At 41.1% G+C, this 20739-nt stretch overlaps 1 protein-coding gene across 1 annotated transcript in view; it reads left to right on the top strand.

Moving 5' to 3' along the window:
* The first annotated feature begins 782 nt into the window (after positions 1-782).
* Positions 783-20739, top strand: part of tmtc2b (transmembrane O-mannosyltransferase targeting cadherins 2b) — a 117047-nt gene continuing 97090 nt past the window's right edge. The window contains exon 1 of the mRNA XM_042495971.1: positions 783-1221. Coding sequence (XP_042351905.1) covers positions 1139-1221 — 83 coding nt within the window. The 5' untranslated portion in view covers positions 783-1138. The remainder of the gene's footprint in view (positions 1222-20739) is intronic.

The raw sequence follows: 20739 nt of genomic DNA, 5'->3' as shown, positions 1-20739 counted from the left end.
CGTCACTCTGAGGACCACCCTCATATTATGGACTACTGTTAGTGGTAGTAAATGACCCTTACCAACGGGTCTCAGCATCATGTAGTGTGATTTATCTCCATCTCCGGAGGAGGAGCAGTGCGCATGCGCTGGAGATCATCTAACCACATGCGTTTGGCTCACGAATGCGTCAATTAACTAGGGATACGAACAGCAGGAGCGGAAGTGAAGCAGATTTATGTCAGTATTAAAGCACGGGTTTTTTTTCTTAAGAGTCCCGTACTGGGCGACTGGCAGTAAATAAAGGCTATAATACAGTGACGTTTTTATAAATAATACTTATTGTTTAGACTTTTCCTAAATGATTTTTTAAAGTGAGAATATGACATGGTAACATGTAAAATAGCCTATCAAAAAATTAGGTAATGCAGAAATGGACAACTGTGTGTTTTCACGTGGGAAGCAATGTGATGTTTTAATGTAAAAATGTCAGAAGTATGCTCAGTCATGAGTAAAGGGAAATATAGCCTACATTTATTTTTTACCATGTAACGTCGGTTGGTGACACATTACTTATATCTGCTCTAATGAGGTTGCAGGATATTTTAACGAAAACTGGAATTAAACTTCCACATACCATAACAGCCTAACTCATATTCACTTTGACACTAGTACTGCACGTTAAACGCAACTTCACTCAGCGAGCTTTATTTTGAAAGTTCGGTCGGAAGTTGTACATGTCATTGTGGGTACTTTGATGGCGGTCTCCTTCCCGACGATTATCCAGCAGCGGCCGCTGAGCATCAGAGCGCTGATCCGTCTCTGTGTCGGGAAGGCGTGCTGTCACAGATTCACCAAACGCTGCTCGTGTTTTATTTTCTGCCCTCAACTCCCCGCAGGATAAAAAGCTCCGAGGCTCGGACCCAACATGGGTTAGAGAGAAAGCCACCCATGGATTATCCACTTTGTGCACTTCACCGAGGATGATGGGGGGAGAAACGGACTTGTTTTCGCAGAGACATCCTGACAAAGACGGGGACTGAGAGGGAATTGAGATCGTTGCTTCTCCCTGTCTCGCTTTGCATCTTTGTCTTTTTTTTTTTTTTGTTATTTTTCCTTGTTTTTTTGTTATTTCCCCGCGCGTGTTCGAGACAGAGAAATGTTTGCAGAATTGCTGTGCGGCGCCGTGGCTCTGGTCCTGTATGTCAACACTCTGGGCGCCGATTTCTGCTACGATGACAGGTACTTGGGTGAATGAATGACATCCAGCCCCATGATACTAACGTCACTGTCCACACTGTATGTCCTCACCTGTACCTTATCAACAATGCACAACAGCGCAGGAATCATGATGGGCTTCATTCATTATGTTGCCATAACTCTGAAAGTGCATTGCACCACCAACACTGGCACCTAACTTATGTGGGCTTTTCAATTAACACAAGCAGTCTGCCTTCACATTTTAAATCTGTCAAGTTGAGATCATTTAAAATAGTCTTGGCAACCAATTGCCTTGAAAAAGGAAAATAAACATAACTATAAATTTTGATTTATATTTACTTTATATCTGTTAAATTTGCTAAAAAAAAATTGCAGTATTTACTTAATTTTGTGATGTTTCAACTTTGAAAAAATGTCTTTATAAGTGTTAGCATTCAGTAAACCAGGTTAATCTGACTTAATTTGATCATGACAAATACGATTTTGCCCGTTATGAAGTAGGAGATCTGCGAGTTCTGTTTTATTAGCATGTTTAAGGAAACACATATGACTGATTAGTTTGCAGTCAGCAGGACACAAATATAGAAAAGTATACTTGGTTTATTGAGGTTACTAAAACTTATTGATATAATTGAAGCTGAAAGTGTCAATTTATTAATGGAGTTTGGTGCTTTGAAGAGCAGGAAGCCAGATGCAAATGCTCTACTGGTTGTTTATGTGTAGCAACTTGAAAATTACTAACATTCTGCAGACTCTTGTGTGGTTTCTAGGTATAATGATCATACAGTACTTTCACATTTGCAGTGGCATTCCTGTCACATTCCTGCAGCATTCTTTCACTGCTGTCTTCCGAGCATCACGATACTTTTAATAGGATGAAACCAGCGCAAAGTGTTGCAGTCTCCAGACTCTGGACTTCTCTAAGTCTTGAGTTGTGCTAAGGAAATAATTGATCTCTGGAGGAGAAGTGTGTCTCCTCACCCCACAGCAGAAATCCCCTTTGCCGACCTGCTTCAGTCTGCTGAAACTTTGAGCAAAGTATTTTATTATTAATTTACTTAAAAATAGGCAGCAAGTTGTCACCCTCCTCCTCCACTTGAAACCATCAGCTTGTGCATGGCTTCAGCCGCTGCTGTAGTGCGGGGGTAATGCATTACTCATAGCTGGCCGTTTGATATTTGATGGCTGGATGGTTGTCAGAGCCTCAGGCTCATTTATGCACCATACACGCCTTGATGTAGGTCAGAGGCATCATCATTTCTTCCTGCCATAACTGTTTTTCATTTTCAAGTGAATACAGGTTGATTCATAATAAGCTATTTTTTATATTTAGGAATGAATACACCTGTTTTTATCAGAATATTCTGCAGGTTCATTATCTTCTATGCACTTTGCCCTGGCAGTTTGTTTAACAGGTGCAGCTTTTGAAACACACCCAGAGGACACAGCTTACTGAACAAACACTACATTAACACCCTCCACAGCAACTGGTGGTGTATTTCCTTTACAACTTCACTTTGTGTATATAAGGCTTCCTGCTTCCACACATCCCCAAAGGCCTTTTTCTGCTGAAAGTCTGATGCTTCCCTTGTGCAAGCACTAGTATGCACTTTGTATTATGGTCAGGTGATTAAAGCAAAATCACGTGCAAGAAAGATGGTGTTCTGTGTCCATAAAGCTGTCAGGGAGTGGCATTGCTGTACAGAGGTGAGAGGCTACTTACCTACCGCTGCTGACTGCTGCTGCTGCTGCTGCTGCAGAGTCAGCTGCTGCTGTGGAGCCTCCAAGTTTTAATGTAAGACAGAACCCTGATTATTCTGTGTAGAGATGTTAACATAATGTTATTTATTACCATGTGAGTTTTGGTCCAAGTTATTGCAGGCTTCTTACGAAACAGATTGACAGAGTTCTCCAATCCAGGCCGGGGATATTTAAAAAAAAAAAGAAAAAAAAAAAAGAAAAGATTTTCTCTGACGTATTCTGTCTCTGACATGTTTTTTATTGCAGGCTATATGTCATCCAGCGTTATCTGTTTTTAACACCATGTGTTTGGTTCAGGCTTGCAATTAGCAGCCGTCTCCTGTCCCCTCGGGCTCCACTGGGGGGAGAGAGGGGAGGGAGATATGGGAAGGGATGGTGCGACAGAAATATGTAATTTTACTAAGGAAAAACAGCCCTGGACACACAGACTGATCTAACTTGCTAATGCTGTGCTGATGTAAAAAAAAAAAAAAAAAGAAGAAGCTGATGTGACTTGATGATGGTGTGTGAATGATGATAAATCAAATTGCAGGCTCGCCATTATCTAACACCCTGCAGCTCGTTGGCAGGATTTTATATTAAGTGTCAGTTTGACAGTTATTTATGGATTCTTCAGATTATATGTTTTTTATAAACTCAAAGGACAGTAATACAGAATGGAAGGCCCCACGTTCAAAATAGGGATGTTAGTTTCGCTTAATTTTGCTTTCGATAGTCCCCCACCCACAACCAGTAACTAACTACTTAATTGTTAAAGAAAAAAACAAACACAAAATGACTTGCACTACCAGAAACCTTTTCCTTTTAGTCTGGCACTCCACTGTCTCATTGAGCTCTACTGCTGGATTTCAAAGTGCCGTCCAATTTCAATGTTTTGTGATATAAATGTTTTGCCCTTTACTTTTTCTTTTGGCTTTGCTGACTGAAAGCCCATCCTCTTGTATCTACTGGTTAGCTAGCATAATGAAGTGATTCACACTGGGAATTGTTTTTGCACTTTTAGTATAATCTGCATAAGGTACCAGAGTGCATAAAGCAGCATCAGCTAAGCCCAATGTCTTAAAATCCTGCCAACGTCCTAAAACGCTCTGAAACCCTAGAAATGTCATAAAATCCTAGAAATGTTCTAAAATCCTAGCATGTCCTAAAATCCCAGAGATGTCCTGAAATTTGTGAAACATGTCACGGGCTACTGCAACTGGCCCCTGGCTCTCTATCATTTTACAAAAGTGGCCCCTTAAGCCCCGGCTGTAGACCGAGATGCATAACTTGTAAAAAATTATTCTCAGCAGTGAACCAATTAACGGTTACCTGTTTACATCACTAGCTCAAAAATAAAAATCAAAAATCTAAAGTTAGTGTGCATATAAAAGAAAAAGGAAACTTTGTGGCCTCTATTGAATGTTTGTGAAAAATAGTTGCAGAAGAATTAAGTATGGATATTTTGTCACAGTGCAACATTGATTTCTCTCTGTGCGAAGACAGATTGTGCTACTTTCTTGCTTCTGGCTGTGAAACCAATGCACTGACTTAACTCAGCAAGTGATTAAAAATTAGGATCCAAAATTGTGGCGTGTGTATGGATGCATGCAAAATGTCTAGGAGCTACATCAGCGTGCATAAAAGACACCTGAGGATTTGCAATCAATTGGCTGGTATGGCGGTGGAATACGTAATGATGTGTTACTTTCTTTCGATGCATTTTGTCATGGTGAAGTGAGTGTGCGAGATAAAAACAAAAACTGTGATATGAATGTGTATCACACTGTGTTTGCAGTCACAGCCTACGTCTTATCACTGAGATCACTAGTTACACATTAATTCGAGCAAACTTTATGCATTCCCTTCATAGTAACCAAGGCCATCAGAAGGTCACAGTTTAAGAGAAAAAACAGTCTACATGTGTTCTAAGAAATGTTATCCTCCAGGCTGTAAAAAAAATAATCCAATGCAAGGCAGTTTTTTGACCCTGCAGTCAGTCACAGCCCCTCCCACGATAAAAACGACAGCCTGAAAGAGTGGCCTGCTCCATGGTGCCAAATCACCCTGGGGAGCTTTTCCTCTCCCTCCCCTGGACACACTCATCATTAACACATACACAGCTTTGACACCTGCACTGGAAAATGGGAATCATACGTCATGTAGTTCATATCTCTGCTGCTGTATAATCTACACTTAGGGCCGAGTGAAGGAATGGGAGAGCCCAGATAAATGTCAGAGGAGAAATACTGGTGCAATATTGTGTGACTTGCCTTAAGCCTGCATACTAGGAACCTGCAGAATAACAGCAAAACATGGTGAGGGCATTCATGCATTATTAGCTTGATTGCAGGTAACAAGATTTATGTCATAGGCCTTTGAAGTTGTATAGGGTTGTACTCAACCAAAGAAATTGTTGGATGACGGAAATTCTACCTACTCTTCAACTACAATTTGTCAGTGGGGAAAAAACATCATAGCAACTAGTGCATCCAACAATATGTTTTTTTTCCCTAAAGCTAGCATGTTTTTGAATCTTTTGCAGTCCTACTGTCTTATATTTACGCATTGCTACAAATGCCAGCAGTGTGACCAGACACCAAGCGAGCTGAAAAATCTTAAAACGTTCGGGTGAAACATTGTCACTTTTTATCCTGCCGGCCGATCAATGTAGACAAGATGTCAGTTTTCGTAGTGGCCAAACTGTGTAATTACATTTGTCAGGGTAGCAGCCTAAAGAAACTTTTTATCTGTTGACTAATTTTTTTTTTTAGGGTCATAGCCTCCGCAAGATGTCTTATTTCACGATCCAGATTTGACCCATTTGGTCCAATAACATTTTGAAAGTCTAGAACCGCAAAGTTAAATAATTTTATTCCCATTCAAGTTTGTGGAGTGCTTAACTGAAAGTAGCTGGCTTACGCACTGTGGTTAAGCATTGCAGTTATCTGGGTAATTTTATATGTGGCATTTGAAATTTTTTGGCTTCATGCACCATGAGGCAACTTCTATAGGAATGAAAAGGGCCCTGCCTTCAGTTTTCTTTAGACATTCATTGTTGAGAATCACTGATCGTGAGCAAGGGCCAAAGAAAGTACTTCAGTTTTGCCATGTCATACCAATCAGATGCGACCGAAATGTCTCAACTGAAAAAAAATGTTGTGCCTCTTAAGCGCTCAGCAAAAAAATGCTTTAATGGACATACGACCTTGTGAAAGTGACACCAGAAGGTGTCAGACCTACTGTGCCACAGGTTAACTAAGGTGAACATACTAACAGTAAGGTCAAAAAAGCAGCCACTGACTCATTTTAACAGCTGAAAACACTGAACTGTTTTCAAGGTATATTCAGCCTCCCCTCACACACTGGCTTTATGGATTATCGTTTACAGTCAGGAGCTTGACGGATGTGATGAACTGCACCCAGCTCATTTTTCTGCCTTGGTGTGATGTTTGACTATGTGAGGATGTGAAGGTTGCGGGTCACGCTGAAGGACGCAACCTCCCTGGGCATTGCCGATGATTTATAATGTTCAGACAGTTGGTAAAGGCAAGCCGCCGCTCAGCTCTATGCCCTGAAAGCTTTATTAGAGAAGTCAGGATGCGGCGACAGAACCGAACGCTTCACACTGATGCAGTTTGATGTGAGCTTCGGAGTCGATGACGGCACAGAAGCCACACAGCCCTTTGGGCGATGACTCACGTTGTTTAATGATCGTACCAACCGGGTTACGGAAAAAAAAAAAAGCCAGTAGCAAATCTTTATTTATTTATTTGGCAGTTTTTTTCCCTTCATTTTATTCCATTTTTTCATTACATATTTTTTGCAGTTTTCTCAAAGATGCACAAACAAATCAACTTCAAGTCTGATGCCAGTGAAGTCCTTGTGCAGTCTTCATTAAGGCTTTGTTAAGGCTATTTGCAGTCCTTGTAAGGTGAAAGCCAGCCGGAATTAACCCACCTGGCCTGACGTGGACTCTGCCGCTGTCTGTGCCCTTGGCTGCCTCCTCCTTGGCACCGTTTGTCAGTGCACTGATCTGGAACCATACTCTCATGGCCTATACTATAGGATGGGCTGGATGCGGTTATGTCGAGGGCTCAAGGGCGGCAACCCAGCAGTTTGGGTATCTCCGCTTTTTCCCCAGTCAAGCTCTCTCTGTCTGCTCCCTGTAATTACCGTCCTGCCTGCAGAGAGGGACTCACGACATGGTTTGGTAGATGTAGCTGCTCAGTTCTCTCCCTCTCTCTTTCTCTCTTTCTCTGTCTGCTTTCCCTTAAACAACCCCCCAAAGCTTTTCAGTACTCCAGCTCCCATCATCCAACGACTGCCTCCAGATGGTCCCGTTTGGTAAGCAGTTTAGGGTTTTTCTCCCTACTGCAGTTTAAAGGGGAAGGTTTGAAGTGGATTCAAATGGCGGATGTTATGTTTGCCTGGAGTTGCCAGGATGGAGACATCAAAGTGCCCAATGGCACAGACAGTACGTAATAGAGTCAGTGAAGATGCACATGCAGTCATATTATCGTATTTTGTGGTTATAATTAATATTTTTAGAATAGCTGTGGGTCAAATGGCTATGAGTAATGTGGAAGGGTTTACTTAAAGCATCTGTCAGCTAATTGTTTTGAATTTAAGACTAGTAAATCTACTGTTTTGGTTCACTCTCACTGCTCTCATAATGCCTTCCATTCAGAATACGTAGCTGTTTTCTCTCTGTAAAGCTCTAGCTCTAAAGTTCCTTAAAGTGGCACAAACATAGCTGAAAAGGCAGCAGTATGTTGCCACAAAACATTTGGCTTTGAGTGGCGCAAATGCGGCTGAAACGGTAGTAATGTTTCAACTTAAAAAGACACAAAGATTTGATTAGCACAAACGCCGTAACAAATATTGTTGTTTTTCGGCCTTGACTACCAACGGTTGGGTTTAGGCAAAAAAACTCCTTGGTTATGAGTTGGAAAAAATTGCAGATGTCCCTAAAAACACACTGCATTGAGTTGCACAAACACGGCTTTGGCTCAAATAATTTTTTTTAGGTAAAAGAAACCAACCAGCTTTGAGTGGCACAAATGCAGTAGCCAATGTAGTTATTTGTTGCACTTGGATACCAGAGTCTTGGGTCAATGTCTAGTGTTTGTTGGACCCATCCACCTCCCCTAGTGCCCATGCTAAACGGACTGTCAGGCTCCTTAAACTATGTCCATTAGTCTGAGAGTGTATTAAAATGAAGCGTATGGGTTTATATTGGAGTTGGAGGAAGGCCTGGTGCATGTCAGAAGCTCACCAGCAGATGCTAAACATCAATGTAATGATGCCAGGTACACTGCCCAAGCAGCATATTTTGACACCTGACACCAGGCTGAAAGATTGGACTTACAATAACCAGGTCATAGCCATAACAACTCACAAGGTCATGCTGTAAATAGTGTGCCCACAGCTTGTTTCTACTGCATCCAGGTGGCCAAAAAAATCAGTTTAGATAAATGTCAAATGAAAAATTCAAACAAATGATAAAAACTGACTGATAACCAGTGTGGTAATTGTCATTTTCATTGTGCAGTAGATCAGTTGTGTAAAGTAGAAAACAATGATGTTCCTGCATTTCCTTCCTCAAATCACCAGGGAGTACAATCTGTTGGCTGGGGAGGAAGGAGATATGTGGGAAGCATCCTGCCCAATCTTGTTGGCCCCACACTTTCTCTGATAGATTTTCTCACATGAAGGGAAGACAGTGTTTGTGATTTCTGACCAACGTTTACAGATTATACACAATTACTGTGTTCCAACTTGAGACTGTTCACATGCCAGACACAGTAGCTGTTGTGTGTCAACAAAGTTTTAAAACTAAAAAGTTATTTTCCTATTCAATTCCAATTCTTTTTTTATCATTTTTTTCTCAAAATGCCAAATTATCACAGAAACAATCACTAATCTCCAGCCATCTAGTTCTTTCAAAGAAATGGATGAGTCTCTCATTAGAAGATGCCGCCACTGTGGCCATCTTTACTTGAGCTACACCAGCCCGGAAAGATCAGCTCAGTGTCTTACCACAGATAGATTGGATCTCCATTTTCCTAAGCTCTCATTTTCCAGCAGATAGCCAATGAGGGTAGAAATTGTATTTTCACCCACACCACAATTGCAAGATAAGCTGGCCTGGCAGAAATTCATTTGTTTCTAAAAATACCATTAATGAGGGGTTCTGATATGTTTGTGAGTTTCTTCTCTTGCCCACAAAACCCTACAGAATCACTTGAAGCATCTGAGTCTTGGACAGAGTTCATATTTGGGTCAATAGGAAACAGCTGACTAGATATGATGCTCCCTTTTCTCCCTCACTGTCATCAGGCCCAGAATAAGACTTCATTATACTGTATCTTGGTTATTGAATTTCACCTCCCAGAGTTCATTCTCTAAATGCTGGCCTTTGTGCTACATTCCCTGTGGTAAGGGCAGAAAGGAAAAATCTGAAATACCTGCATATTTGGAAAATGTGCAACAGCGATTAAATTTGAGAAAGTGTTTTATTGGTGCACTTCCTAACATGTAAAACGTGTAGAAATGTGCACGTTGCAGCAGAAGACAGCAATGCAGTTGCCTGACTGTGGACTTCCTTTTCTCTACCTTTCAATTCTGGGTCACCAGGTTTCTTAGTGACTGTCAAAACAGTTGAATTAGCTCCTCAGACTGCTGTGTGGCCCAAAGTGGGAAGGCAGCTTCCAGTGTGTCATCTGTGTATTGGCAGGTTTGACCCCGGCAGGCTCAAGCCAACTTTCTCTTTTCAACAGCTCTTTCACTGCTCTTGCAATGAAAGGTTGGAAAGGAGGTTTCTTACCACAAGAAACTGAGGAAATATTTTGGTTTGTGATACATGCAATATTTTGCATCACTTTTTAGAATTTGGTAGACCAATATGTAGACCAATAAATAATTCTAGTACAGAAAAGCCAAAGATAAATAGCCCATATAAAATAAGGGCAAAAAGGAGAAAAAATAAAATAAAATCTTGATTGATGATTAGAAACAAGGCCAATGCATATTGACCCAAACAGTAATTGCTATTGCACCAACAAATCTATTAGCCACGCAAGCATCATGGCTCTATGGATGACCATCTTGGCCCATCAGAACACCACTTCGGTCTAGATCATAAACTAAAGAGGGATGGGATGACAGCCCCCAAAAGTGGTGCCAATGCAAACATTAAATAAATTTTTCCCATAAATGGTTTTTGTAATTTTAGAGTTTTACAGTTTTTATTACACTGATAAATGGTCAGTTTTCATTTTTTCTGATAAGTTTAGATATATCTAGTTATTTGATGCTATAAAAAAAGGTTTGATGTCAGGATGACAGCTGTGTGTGCCAGTCAGTGTGTTTGGGATCAGTGGTGCTGCTTGCCTTTTGTTGGACGGCGAGGACTCGATACTGTATAGATTGCTGCTGGCTTAATTTCTATACTGAGTGAGGACATGAAGACATGTTGTCCATCTTTATATACAGTCATAGTCCACAGAGGATGAATCCAAAATGCTTTTGTTATGCCCTGACTTTTCCTCGAGCAAAATCATCGACTCAAATTTCCAGCGTTAGAGATATTCAGCCTGAGCTGTACTTTATGTTTAGTGCTAATTAGCAAATGTTAGAATACTAACATGCTGAAACGAAGATGGTAAAAATGGTCAGTATTACACTTCTTTAACTTCAGCATGTAATTGTCTTTGTGCGTATATTAGCATGCTGACATTTGCATTAAGTTCAAGGCACCACCTTATTTAAGCATAGCCTCAACATCCGCTACTGGACTCTACTTTTTCAACAGGAAAGTGCCCCCTTCTGATTAGTGTGTGAACAGTAGCAGGCTGTAGTGCACCACTAAGCCACAGTCCAAGTTTGTCACTTAGTCACAGTAATCTTGAATGACACAATACACAGAGAACATGCTCTTTTGACCCCACTGGACATCCATAACCTCCAGCTCCAGATGATGTCTAGACTCTTAAGAAAACTTGATACTCACCCGAGTCTTAACTACCTGTGAAAGCTCGATGTGGAGTTGATTACACAGTGTGCAGCTGAAGGTAACTCCCTTTGATTACAGTCACACACTGCTATCTGATGATGATGAAACTGAATATATGTGGCAGGTTGAAGGGAGCTGAATCACTCTGGTGATTGCCCGCTCCAGCTGATTGTCATTTCTGATACTCTACGGCTTTGCGATTGAGAGCTGCTCATGAGCAGCACCACGGCTATGGTTTCTTGAAAGCCCTTGCTGTGCTCCTGCCCAGCCATGGCAAGCTGCTTCAAAGCTGCATTAATCAGGCTGTAATGCTTTATAATCACCAGACTGGTATGCAGAGGGATGAGAAATTTAGCCATATGTAGATGTTGGGTTAGCTGCCTGGTGGTGGACTGAGGCATTAAAGACTGTCTTCACTGCACTACACAAGACGTTAACCTTAGTCCTATTTGGGTATTCTCAGCGCTCCTTGCCTGGCTACTTAATTAAAAGCCAACAGATTATCTCTCCTAATACATCATGTGGTTATAGCAGCACACACACATACAGTACACTGCACACAGACAGACCTACACACACGATAATAATCGCCTTAAATGGGAATAATGTTTAATACCGGACTGAATCATCCAATAAGCAAATCCCTCACATGGTCAGTATTGCATGGCAGACGTTCAACACAGCTACTCAATAATGTGAGAAAGGCATTAAAGCAGCCAAGGAATACACTAAGTCAAAAATGACGGATCAAATGTGCTGTTTGACCAACAGAATTGGATTAGCGGGATTTATAATCAAATAGAAGGATGCATCTGGTGTGTCAGGTCTGTGTATTCCTGACAACAGTGTTTTGATGCCGGCTATAGGTTATGCTCTGATCATTAGATGTGGGTCTCAAATGATTTGACTCTGCCGGGGTAAGTTGTTAATGGGTCTAGACAAGGGTTTGGATTTCGAGGGCTAATGCTGGCTGATGGCTCTTAAGCCGTGGCCACTCTCAGGCTCTTGGCCCTCTTCATATTAATGGGATTAACAGCGCTGTGGATGAGAGGGGGCACGACGTGTAAGCAGAGAACCCCAAGCCATTAGAAACAAAAACTCCCCTGTCCCCCATACCCAACAGGGATGCTATAGTTTGCCCTTTTCAGTAAGGAAGAGGGGAAGGCTACCCCTCTTCAGCGGGCCTCTCCATCTCGACGGCCTTATTCTCTGACAAGAAGCACTGGCTCGTTTCGATAAGGTTATGACACAAGTTGGCTGGTCCGGGGGCAATGCCTTTGTCCATTGTAAGAAGACGGGGCTGTGTGGTCCCTCTGTTCTCCTTGGACCCACTGAAGGAGGCCATTTGTCTCCAAATAGAGGGGAATTAAGCGCTGGTTGTATTGCTCTGTTGTTTATGAAGGACAAAGAAGCAAGACCTCAGTGTTCACTATTTGGACTGAGCAGAAAACTGCTGCAGCTTCGTAGACCAAACCTGTCAGAACCAATTGGGCGAACTCACTACGGCCGTGCGTGCTCTGGTTTGCGTTTTCAAGTGGCGAGACAGAGAAAGGAGGGCAAGGGATTCACAGTTAGTGAGCTAACAGAAGCTTCTTTGTGGTATGAGTATGCCAGCTCAACTTGTTAGTTTTGGGTGCCATGGATGTTTCGCTGGAAAGATGATGTGCCAGTCAATGAACTCTGGGAAATGCAGCCCGACAAGTTTTAGAGCTGGATACCAGCCATTGGCTTTTGGTTGCCAAAAGCTGACAGAATGATTGCCATCTTTTTGTCATTTATAATTGGTATAATTATCATGCTTTTTAATTATATACCATATTTTAGTAATGATTAAGTGAAATCAAGTGGTTAAACATGATTTACAAAAAACTTGACATGTTGGTGCCCTCACTTTGGAGGGTTTGGTGTTTTTGAGAATTGATTTAACAGTTGTGAGGCTTTGGAGAATAACCTGACTTGCTGTATTCATATTCTGAAATGCTGAGGTTTACTCCCTTAGCACTCTGTTAGAGTACTGTCCTGCTCAGAAACCACGTGTTGCCTCTCAGAATTTGTGTCCGTTTCTCTTTCACTTACAGTTAGCTGTTGACAGTACTCGCCTGTAGGTCAAATCGGTGTGACAGCAGCAATCATTTTCCTCTATGGAAGATTCCCCACTGAGGACTTCTGAGACTGTTGTCCCAAAAGGAAGGAAAGCAAGAGCTGTTTCTGCAAGTGCCGCAAAATGACATATGTTTTCATAACCATGATTATTCCCTAAACTTAACCATGTGTTTATTACTGTAACCCTGACGACAAAGCTCCCCTAACCTTTACGACATAGTCATCTTTACACAAACCATGATATTTCCCGAAACCTAACCAAACCCTCAACTATATTGTAAAATGTCACATCATAAAATGTATTTATTATTCCAAATTGATTTGTAACTGTTTTGGTAGATACAACTAGGGTTGCAGCAGTATACCAGTTTAAAGGTATATTGTGTTGTGAAAATTGAAGGTTATCGTACTGTGTAAATTTGATTATCAATGGTATTGAAAGACAAACGCAACCAGACAGAGATTTATGTATTTTTAAAGGGAAGACTGCTTACACATACTTTCATAAAAAAGGTTTGAAGATCCACTTACAGTTAAACATTTGTTCAATTCCAAAATAACTTTTCATTTCATTCCTTGAAAGGTCATTGAAGCTGATCAGATCAGATTTGGATGATAAGAGCAGTTGCTGTGAGTGAATGCAAACTTTTAGAAGTTTCACTTTCAATGCACTTGATATTCTGCCTCTCCATCTGTGCCCAGAGTATGCTCTGCACCCCAAGAGTCTGATCTAAATGTTTCAACAGCGCTCCGAGGAACGGTTAAGCTCCAAAAATACAGAATCTATATGTGGCAGGCAGATGTTTTAATTTTTTTTGCGGCATGCCACAAATAAAGGCATGTGTGGTATTTTCTGAGACAATAATTCTACCATGATAATCTCTTACGGGTGCAATCTTAGTACTGACACAATATGTCTTGCCGATAGGGGCATCAAAACAGAAAATACCTTTATTTGTCACTTTAAAAGTTGCAAACTACATATTTTGTTGTTTCATTGTTGGGATTGGTTTTTTTTTTGTAGCAAAGGCAACCAAACCAGATAAAATGGATTACTGTGGACTAACTCTTGTTGTGTGGGTCAACCTGGCAAATGCTATTGTTAATCCCAGTGGAAAAACAAAGCACAACAGATGTATTACACTGTACAGTGGGCCATAAGTGAATACAAGATAATGTGCTAAATTTGCTATTATATTGATATAATCATCTGTTAAGGCTTTTCTGCTCTCTTCTCAGGTTTAGGTTCATTCCTTAAAAGACACGTGTTGGAGTGTCTCTTACTTGTGTGATTATTGTGGTTAAAGCGGTTTTCAAGTATGATTACAGTATCTGGTGTTTCCTAAGTGTGGTAAGTGAGTCAAATGCAGAACATAAGGGCCTGTGGTCTGGCCAGTTTAGCCACTGTGGGTAACCTGCTGCTCCCCTCAGGCTTGTAACACTGGGACACACTGAAACATGTGCCCCTTGTGGCCTTTATTCTTGTGCTGCTATTTGTTCTCTCAAGTCGAGTTATTTGTAGAGAGATATTGCACTTCAGAAGAGAGAAAAGAAACAGGAAGGTGAGGTGTGTGTTCTAGTAAACATTTCTTTATTCATGGACGAGCTGACAGAGCAAAGTGAATTCTAGTGGACCCCAACAGTTCCAGCTGTAGGAGCCACCTCCTCCCTCTCTCTTCCCTCACTTCCTACCTCTGACCAGACCACAGCAACGGAGGAAGCACATCTTTTCACAAGCTGCCTCTAATTGATACTGTCGAGCCCTGGGAACGCAGTGCGTGGTTTTAGTACTCTGCAAAATGCGTGCAAAGCACAACAGCCTGCACTATGCCACCCTCTGGGACACCACAGGTTATTTACAACCAGACAACCAGTCTGGCCCAGGTCCTCGTATAGTTTCATTTAAGTAAGTTTAAGAAAAAAATACCCACCGCACATGGATGTGACCCTTGCCAAGCCTTTCATCAAATAGCTACGCTGAGAGAGGGCAGAAGTTGAATCCAATCCAGAGCTGTAATCTCAGCCTTAGGGGGCTTTTCGCTAAATGGCTGTGTGGGTTATGAAAGAATGAACCAGTTATATATGTAGGTTAAGTTCCTACTGTTGGTGCTGGCTTTCTGCTGCTGTTTCTGTTCATACTTGTGCTTGTCCTCACCAGCTACACCTGCAGAGTTGTTTAAATGAGTGAAATTTAATGCTGATTAGTCATGTTAAGTAAAGGGCCATATATTTTTTGTGTTTGGTTATATGTATGGCATTACCAAATCCAATCAAATGTGGTGTAAATTGACTAGTTTTAATGTAGCTTGTCATGGCTCGGTGAGGCAGACGAGTCTGACATCTCTCCAGATGGAGAACAGATTGTGTTGTATTGTGTTTCATGGACAGAGCCAACTCTCCTGTTCGCCCTCTTTCTCTCTCACTCACTCTCCCTCTCTCTCCATCATTGCGAATAAAATCACACTGGTGACAGATTGATGGAATCATGATGGTTTACAGGGTTGATTTCAGCGGTTTATTTTGGCTGAGCGCTGACCCTCAGTATCTGCGGCCACGGTGTTTCTCCTCATCTTTGACCTTTTGCATGTGCGACTTTCCCCTCCTGGCTGCTTTGCCAAGTGAGGTCTTCCTCTTCAGTGGGGAGATGGATTCACACAATTGGCCTGAGTTTATTTTTGAGCCGAGGAGGAAGTTTGGGTTGGGGGAAAGTGTGTGCAACTGTTTTTCCTTTACCATCCCCTGAGGTTTGAGGATCTGGAGAGAAGCACTGTCAGCTGCTCTGACAGAATAATGAGACAGGCGCTTTCTAGAAAAATAAATTTATAATCTGAGAGAGACTGAGGTTATGCAAAAGAGAAAGCAGAAAAGAGCAGAGCTGGCAGGAAAGGAATAACTGATGGAGCATTATGGCATTAGATAGAAAGTCTGATCCTTGATTGTTTAAGTGCGACTGTGAAGGCCTACAGGCCGATCTGCTTCAATAAGCACGTGTTGTCCTGACTGTGAACTCCGGCTGCTTCAGGGTCTTACAACATTTACCTGATGAGATGTTAAGAGGGCCCAAAACCGCACCGGATCCCCCGGGCAGCTTTTCTAAACGTGTCCAGCCTGTACAGTAGACACATTTCTTGCCACCACATGGTAGAAACATCAGCAGCTGTTTTAATTAGGAGGTAGTTTAAGGGAAATCCATCCACAGGCTTGCTGGCTCAGGAGCTTTGTTTTCATTTGTGTGAGTGACTGCCAGGGTCCCAGATGAAGACCCGAACCTTCTGACACACGAGGCTCATGACTGTTCAAACAAACTGTCACTCAAACCATCTTTTTCTACCAAAGCAAAGTTCACCTTAGCAAGTCTTTTAGCTTCATGCTCAGGCTTAACATTTTATTTTTTAGAATAAAGTGTCATTATTTTAGAAAAAGACAAATAATGCTATGAGGAGATCGTAACTTCTTGAGAGTTGATTTCTGTGTGGGAAGAGGTGAAATTATCTAACCCTGCTGGCAGATTTCCATCACTTGGGTAAGGGAAAATACATTATCAGCACTAAACACTAGATTAAATGAGTTGCTCTCTCTGCCTCCACTTCTCATTTAGCACAACATTCACTAATGCAGCATGCCCATCACTCCACGTGATTGATGGAGCTGATGACTCTCCCTCATGACAGCTGAAGTAGAGCAGGCAGGCCTCAGGGTACCTGCCATGTGGACTCGCTCCCTCCCTTGAGACCCAGAGACTTCGATCAGTGTTGTGGTTATGTCACCTCCTGAGCAACACATCCCGCTGCTCATACTCTAATTCTCCTCTGGAGCTACCATCCATACCACTAGCAGCTCATTCACAGGTTATTGATTTTTTAGCAAAGGAACAATCCACCATAGTTTCCCAGAGTGCACACAGATGGCAGGCTCTTATGAGGTGAATAAGGATTTCATTAATTTCTTCCTGCAATCATTGCAGAGCCCATTCATTCATTCATTCATTCATTCATTCATTCATTCATTCAGTGAAGTGCATAAAATAAATGATTTGTGTGTCTATTGCCTGCAGTGTCACAGCAGAATACATTTACATGGAGAATGCACTCTCTGTGGGTTAACTTTAGGGGCACTAGCATGAGGAAATAAAACCTCACAAAAACTGTAGTGTTTTGCATGTGATGTATTGCATGTGGCCTACATGTACAGTTCAGATTTATGTAGGAGATTATGGTGTATCTCACACTCTACTGTTGGAGACGTTTGGCTGTAAATCATGTGGATGAATGATGGATACAGGTTGTCACAATGAACAGATGAGTTGGCAGGAAGCATGCCGCTATGTTTGGCTGCTCAATGAGCTTTTAATTTGTGGGAACAACTCGACATCAGCAAATGAGAGGGTCTCCTTAAATCAGGAAATTCGACTTTTGTGGAAGTATAAAGAATGTGTTTCCTGTTTTCAAGATGCTTTGGACTTCAGACAAAATTACTTGTCATTCATAGACATGAAAGACAGATAGGGTATAGTTTTTTTGCAAACATTTTCACCTTCAATTGTTCATGCAAAAGTACAGGGAAGTATAGAAACATTCTAAGGAAATTGTTCAAAAGTGCATGGAACAACTGTGACATGAGGCATTAGTCAGTGAAATTGTTATTGTTTATGCTGTACCAGTTAGAGAGCATGATAAGCAAAAAACATAAAAAAAAATATTGCAATTATTCTGACTAGGCAAGTCAGCTAGCAGCACCTTTGCTGCAGAAACATAGTAGTCACCCCCATGTGGCCCTGGTGAGTAAGAGGCTCAATTTTGAACTGCAAAAAACCCCTTTAGCATTGTTAATTGTGTTAGCACCACCAGCCATGCTGACGGTGCTAACAGCTAGCAGCTAACTGTGATAACAGTGCTAACAGGGGTTTGCTGCTCAAAACTGAGTCATTTACTTACTGGTGGAATCTGGATTTAGACCAGAGGGTAAGCACCATGTCTCCACAGCAATGCTGTCTGGTCAGGGTGGCATTACTGTTGGTAATGGCCACATGAGCGGCACCACTGACATTAGCTTGCTTCCACCACACCTGGTTGGGGAACAATGCAGTAACCTAAAGAATAGCTAAATTGACCTGAAAATCAGCAAACATATTCTCTGAAGTTTTATGCTACCTGATTTTCTGATTTTCTGATTTTAGTGAGAATAATCATTTTTGCATTTCATTTTTACTGAAAACAAATAAATAATCGATAATCTTGTGCATTTTGCTGGGGTCCCTACCAAACAAGCACGTTCCCTCACATCAGGAATATGATTTGTAGGCAGGGGCTGTCTCTCTGTAGCGCCACAATTTTGTTTTATAATGCAGAGTTATGACACATTTTATCTTAATAGGCAATTGCAGCCCATGCAATTTGAATATTCCATTTGGCCATGTTGCACTTTCGTTGATATTTCAATTAATCGTCCAGCCCTGGTGCTGCTATTATGAGACTACTCCTTTTTATAGTTGCATCCATGGCTACTTCATTAGTCTTTGCTGTATTTATTTATTTAACACACACAATTACCCCTCGTTCTCAATTTGGCTATGGTTATACGTCTGTTTTTCCCACTGTAATTGGCTGTTGTTTTCATGGGTAGTTTGTGTTTTACACTAAATTGCAATCTTGGCTTTCACCCTTTGCAATTACTATTTCCCATCTAAGAGCTGTGATTCAGCAATGCTCAGTTTCCATAACCTGCTTAACACAAGGCAAGGCCTCCTGTTGTGTATTTCCAAAAATCATTATTTGAAATGGAAATATTTTAAATTTAAAATGATGTGCTGTAGAGCACTTCCTCAATACATTACCCAGTTTTGTCCTGACAGTCATACTGCAATATTGCCAAGGCCTAATAGTTTTACAATACACTGTCTGAGTGAATGTATTGTTGGAAAGGACACATCCGTAGCTTTGCCATAATCACATAATCATCATTATGAATGACCTCATGGTATTTAGACATTCAAGATCTTTTCTTCCAGAAACCACCTCACATCATTTCCAGTATCTGATTGATAGAGATAATAGCTGTATGAAATATTGCTTATTTATCTTTGGAAGACAACAGTGGTAATTTTTTTTTCACAGTATTTCATTTCCCGTTTACAATGAGGCCAATACAACTCATCAAATATCTTAAATCATTATAAGCAGGGGAGTCCTTGGCCTGAGAGTGAATGGCAGTGAGTGAACCACTGTTGGGAGTAGAAACCTGAGCAGAGCTGAAGAAGAGCCACAGGTCCGTTGACTGCTCTGCGTTGCCAGGTTTTATACGTGCATCACAGTTCCAGTGTTGTCCACAGTAATCAAAAACAGACTACGTACAGGTTCCCTCATCTGAACCCCACAGATAATAATAATAATAATATTATTGGCAAAGGTACCTCAAACAATGTAACAGATGGATGATACTGCATGCTTTTCTCATCTAAACAGCTGGATCCTTAAAATAGATTTGGGATATATTAATTAATAAAACAGGGGATTCTCCCCAGAAGCTTTAATTATTTGCAGATTTGTCTGACTTAGGAGGCTTTCAGTGTAACTGTCAGTGGACTCCCAAGGGTGAGTCAGCTGCTACAGCAGTAGACGCCCTCAGTCTAAACCAGATTAAGAGTTTAAACCTTTTAGTCCCTGCTCGAGATGCGGTTAAAATTCTCCTAATTTAGATCCATGTCTTTCTTCCTGCATGCGATAATTTGCAAAAGTTAAAATGTTTACTAGAGGACTAATGACCAAACTCAGGCCCTGTGTACTTGTATATAAATGTTTTTATAATTTGATATTTTCTTCCTCCATTCAAAAATAAATTTTGTCCACATGATCTTCATTTTACAAAATATCTCCATACACACTAGGATACAAAAACAAATCCAAACTCTCATTGCAAAGGTAGTTAAGTGTACAGGTGCTAAATAACTTTTTTCAAAACACCTATTGATCTGGTCACTGTTGATTCCCCTTCAATATAAGGATGAAGAAGCGAACTCAATGATATGGGCAATGTACTGGACATGCAAGGAAAAAAAGGTGATAAAAAATGAACCCCCCATACAGTTGTTACGAATGTTGCCATTAGCTATAAAGACCCAAACTGCTTTTTGTACCAAACTGTACACAGCTGTATTTTTTTCTGCTGTTAAGTTAGATACCCAACAAAGAGATCCACATAGATTTAGTCAGTTTTGTTTTGGAGCCAGTCTCAAGGAGCCATTCCATGAACTGGAGTTTTTGGCATTGTCACATTGGTGTTTCTTTCAGCCCGAGGGGTTGCCACTTGAATCTTAAAAAACTTGACTCTTGAAATCTTAGTTTCAGTGTTCTTAAATTCCATTTGCGTGTGGACAAGAGGTGAAAACATATTAAAAAAAAATCTGTTTTCAAAAATATCAGAGGACGTGTGGACAGTGCCTGAAAGCTATCAAAAGATAAAAGACCCTTGAAGGCAAGGTGCATTTGATCTCGATCAGAGAATTCATCAAAAAGAGAGACGATTGAGATCAAAGTGCATCAAAACTGGTCAAACATCTTGATTTTATTAAAAAAAAGATGAAAGAATCATTATTTTTGTCTTGACCATGGCTGGAGATAAAACCCAGTTCTCATCCTTGAGTGCATGCACAATGTTTTCACCGCAACACAGTTACGCTTTCT

Source organism: Plectropomus leopardus, chromosome 11 (assembly GCF_008729295.1).
Source record: "Plectropomus leopardus isolate mb chromosome 11, YSFRI_Pleo_2.0, whole genome shotgun sequence".
Taxonomy (NCBI): domain Eukaryota; kingdom Metazoa; phylum Chordata; class Actinopteri; order Perciformes; family Serranidae; genus Plectropomus; species Plectropomus leopardus.
The sequence above is the reverse complement of the archived record's forward strand: the minus strand, read 5'-3'. Positions and strand labels throughout refer to the sequence as shown.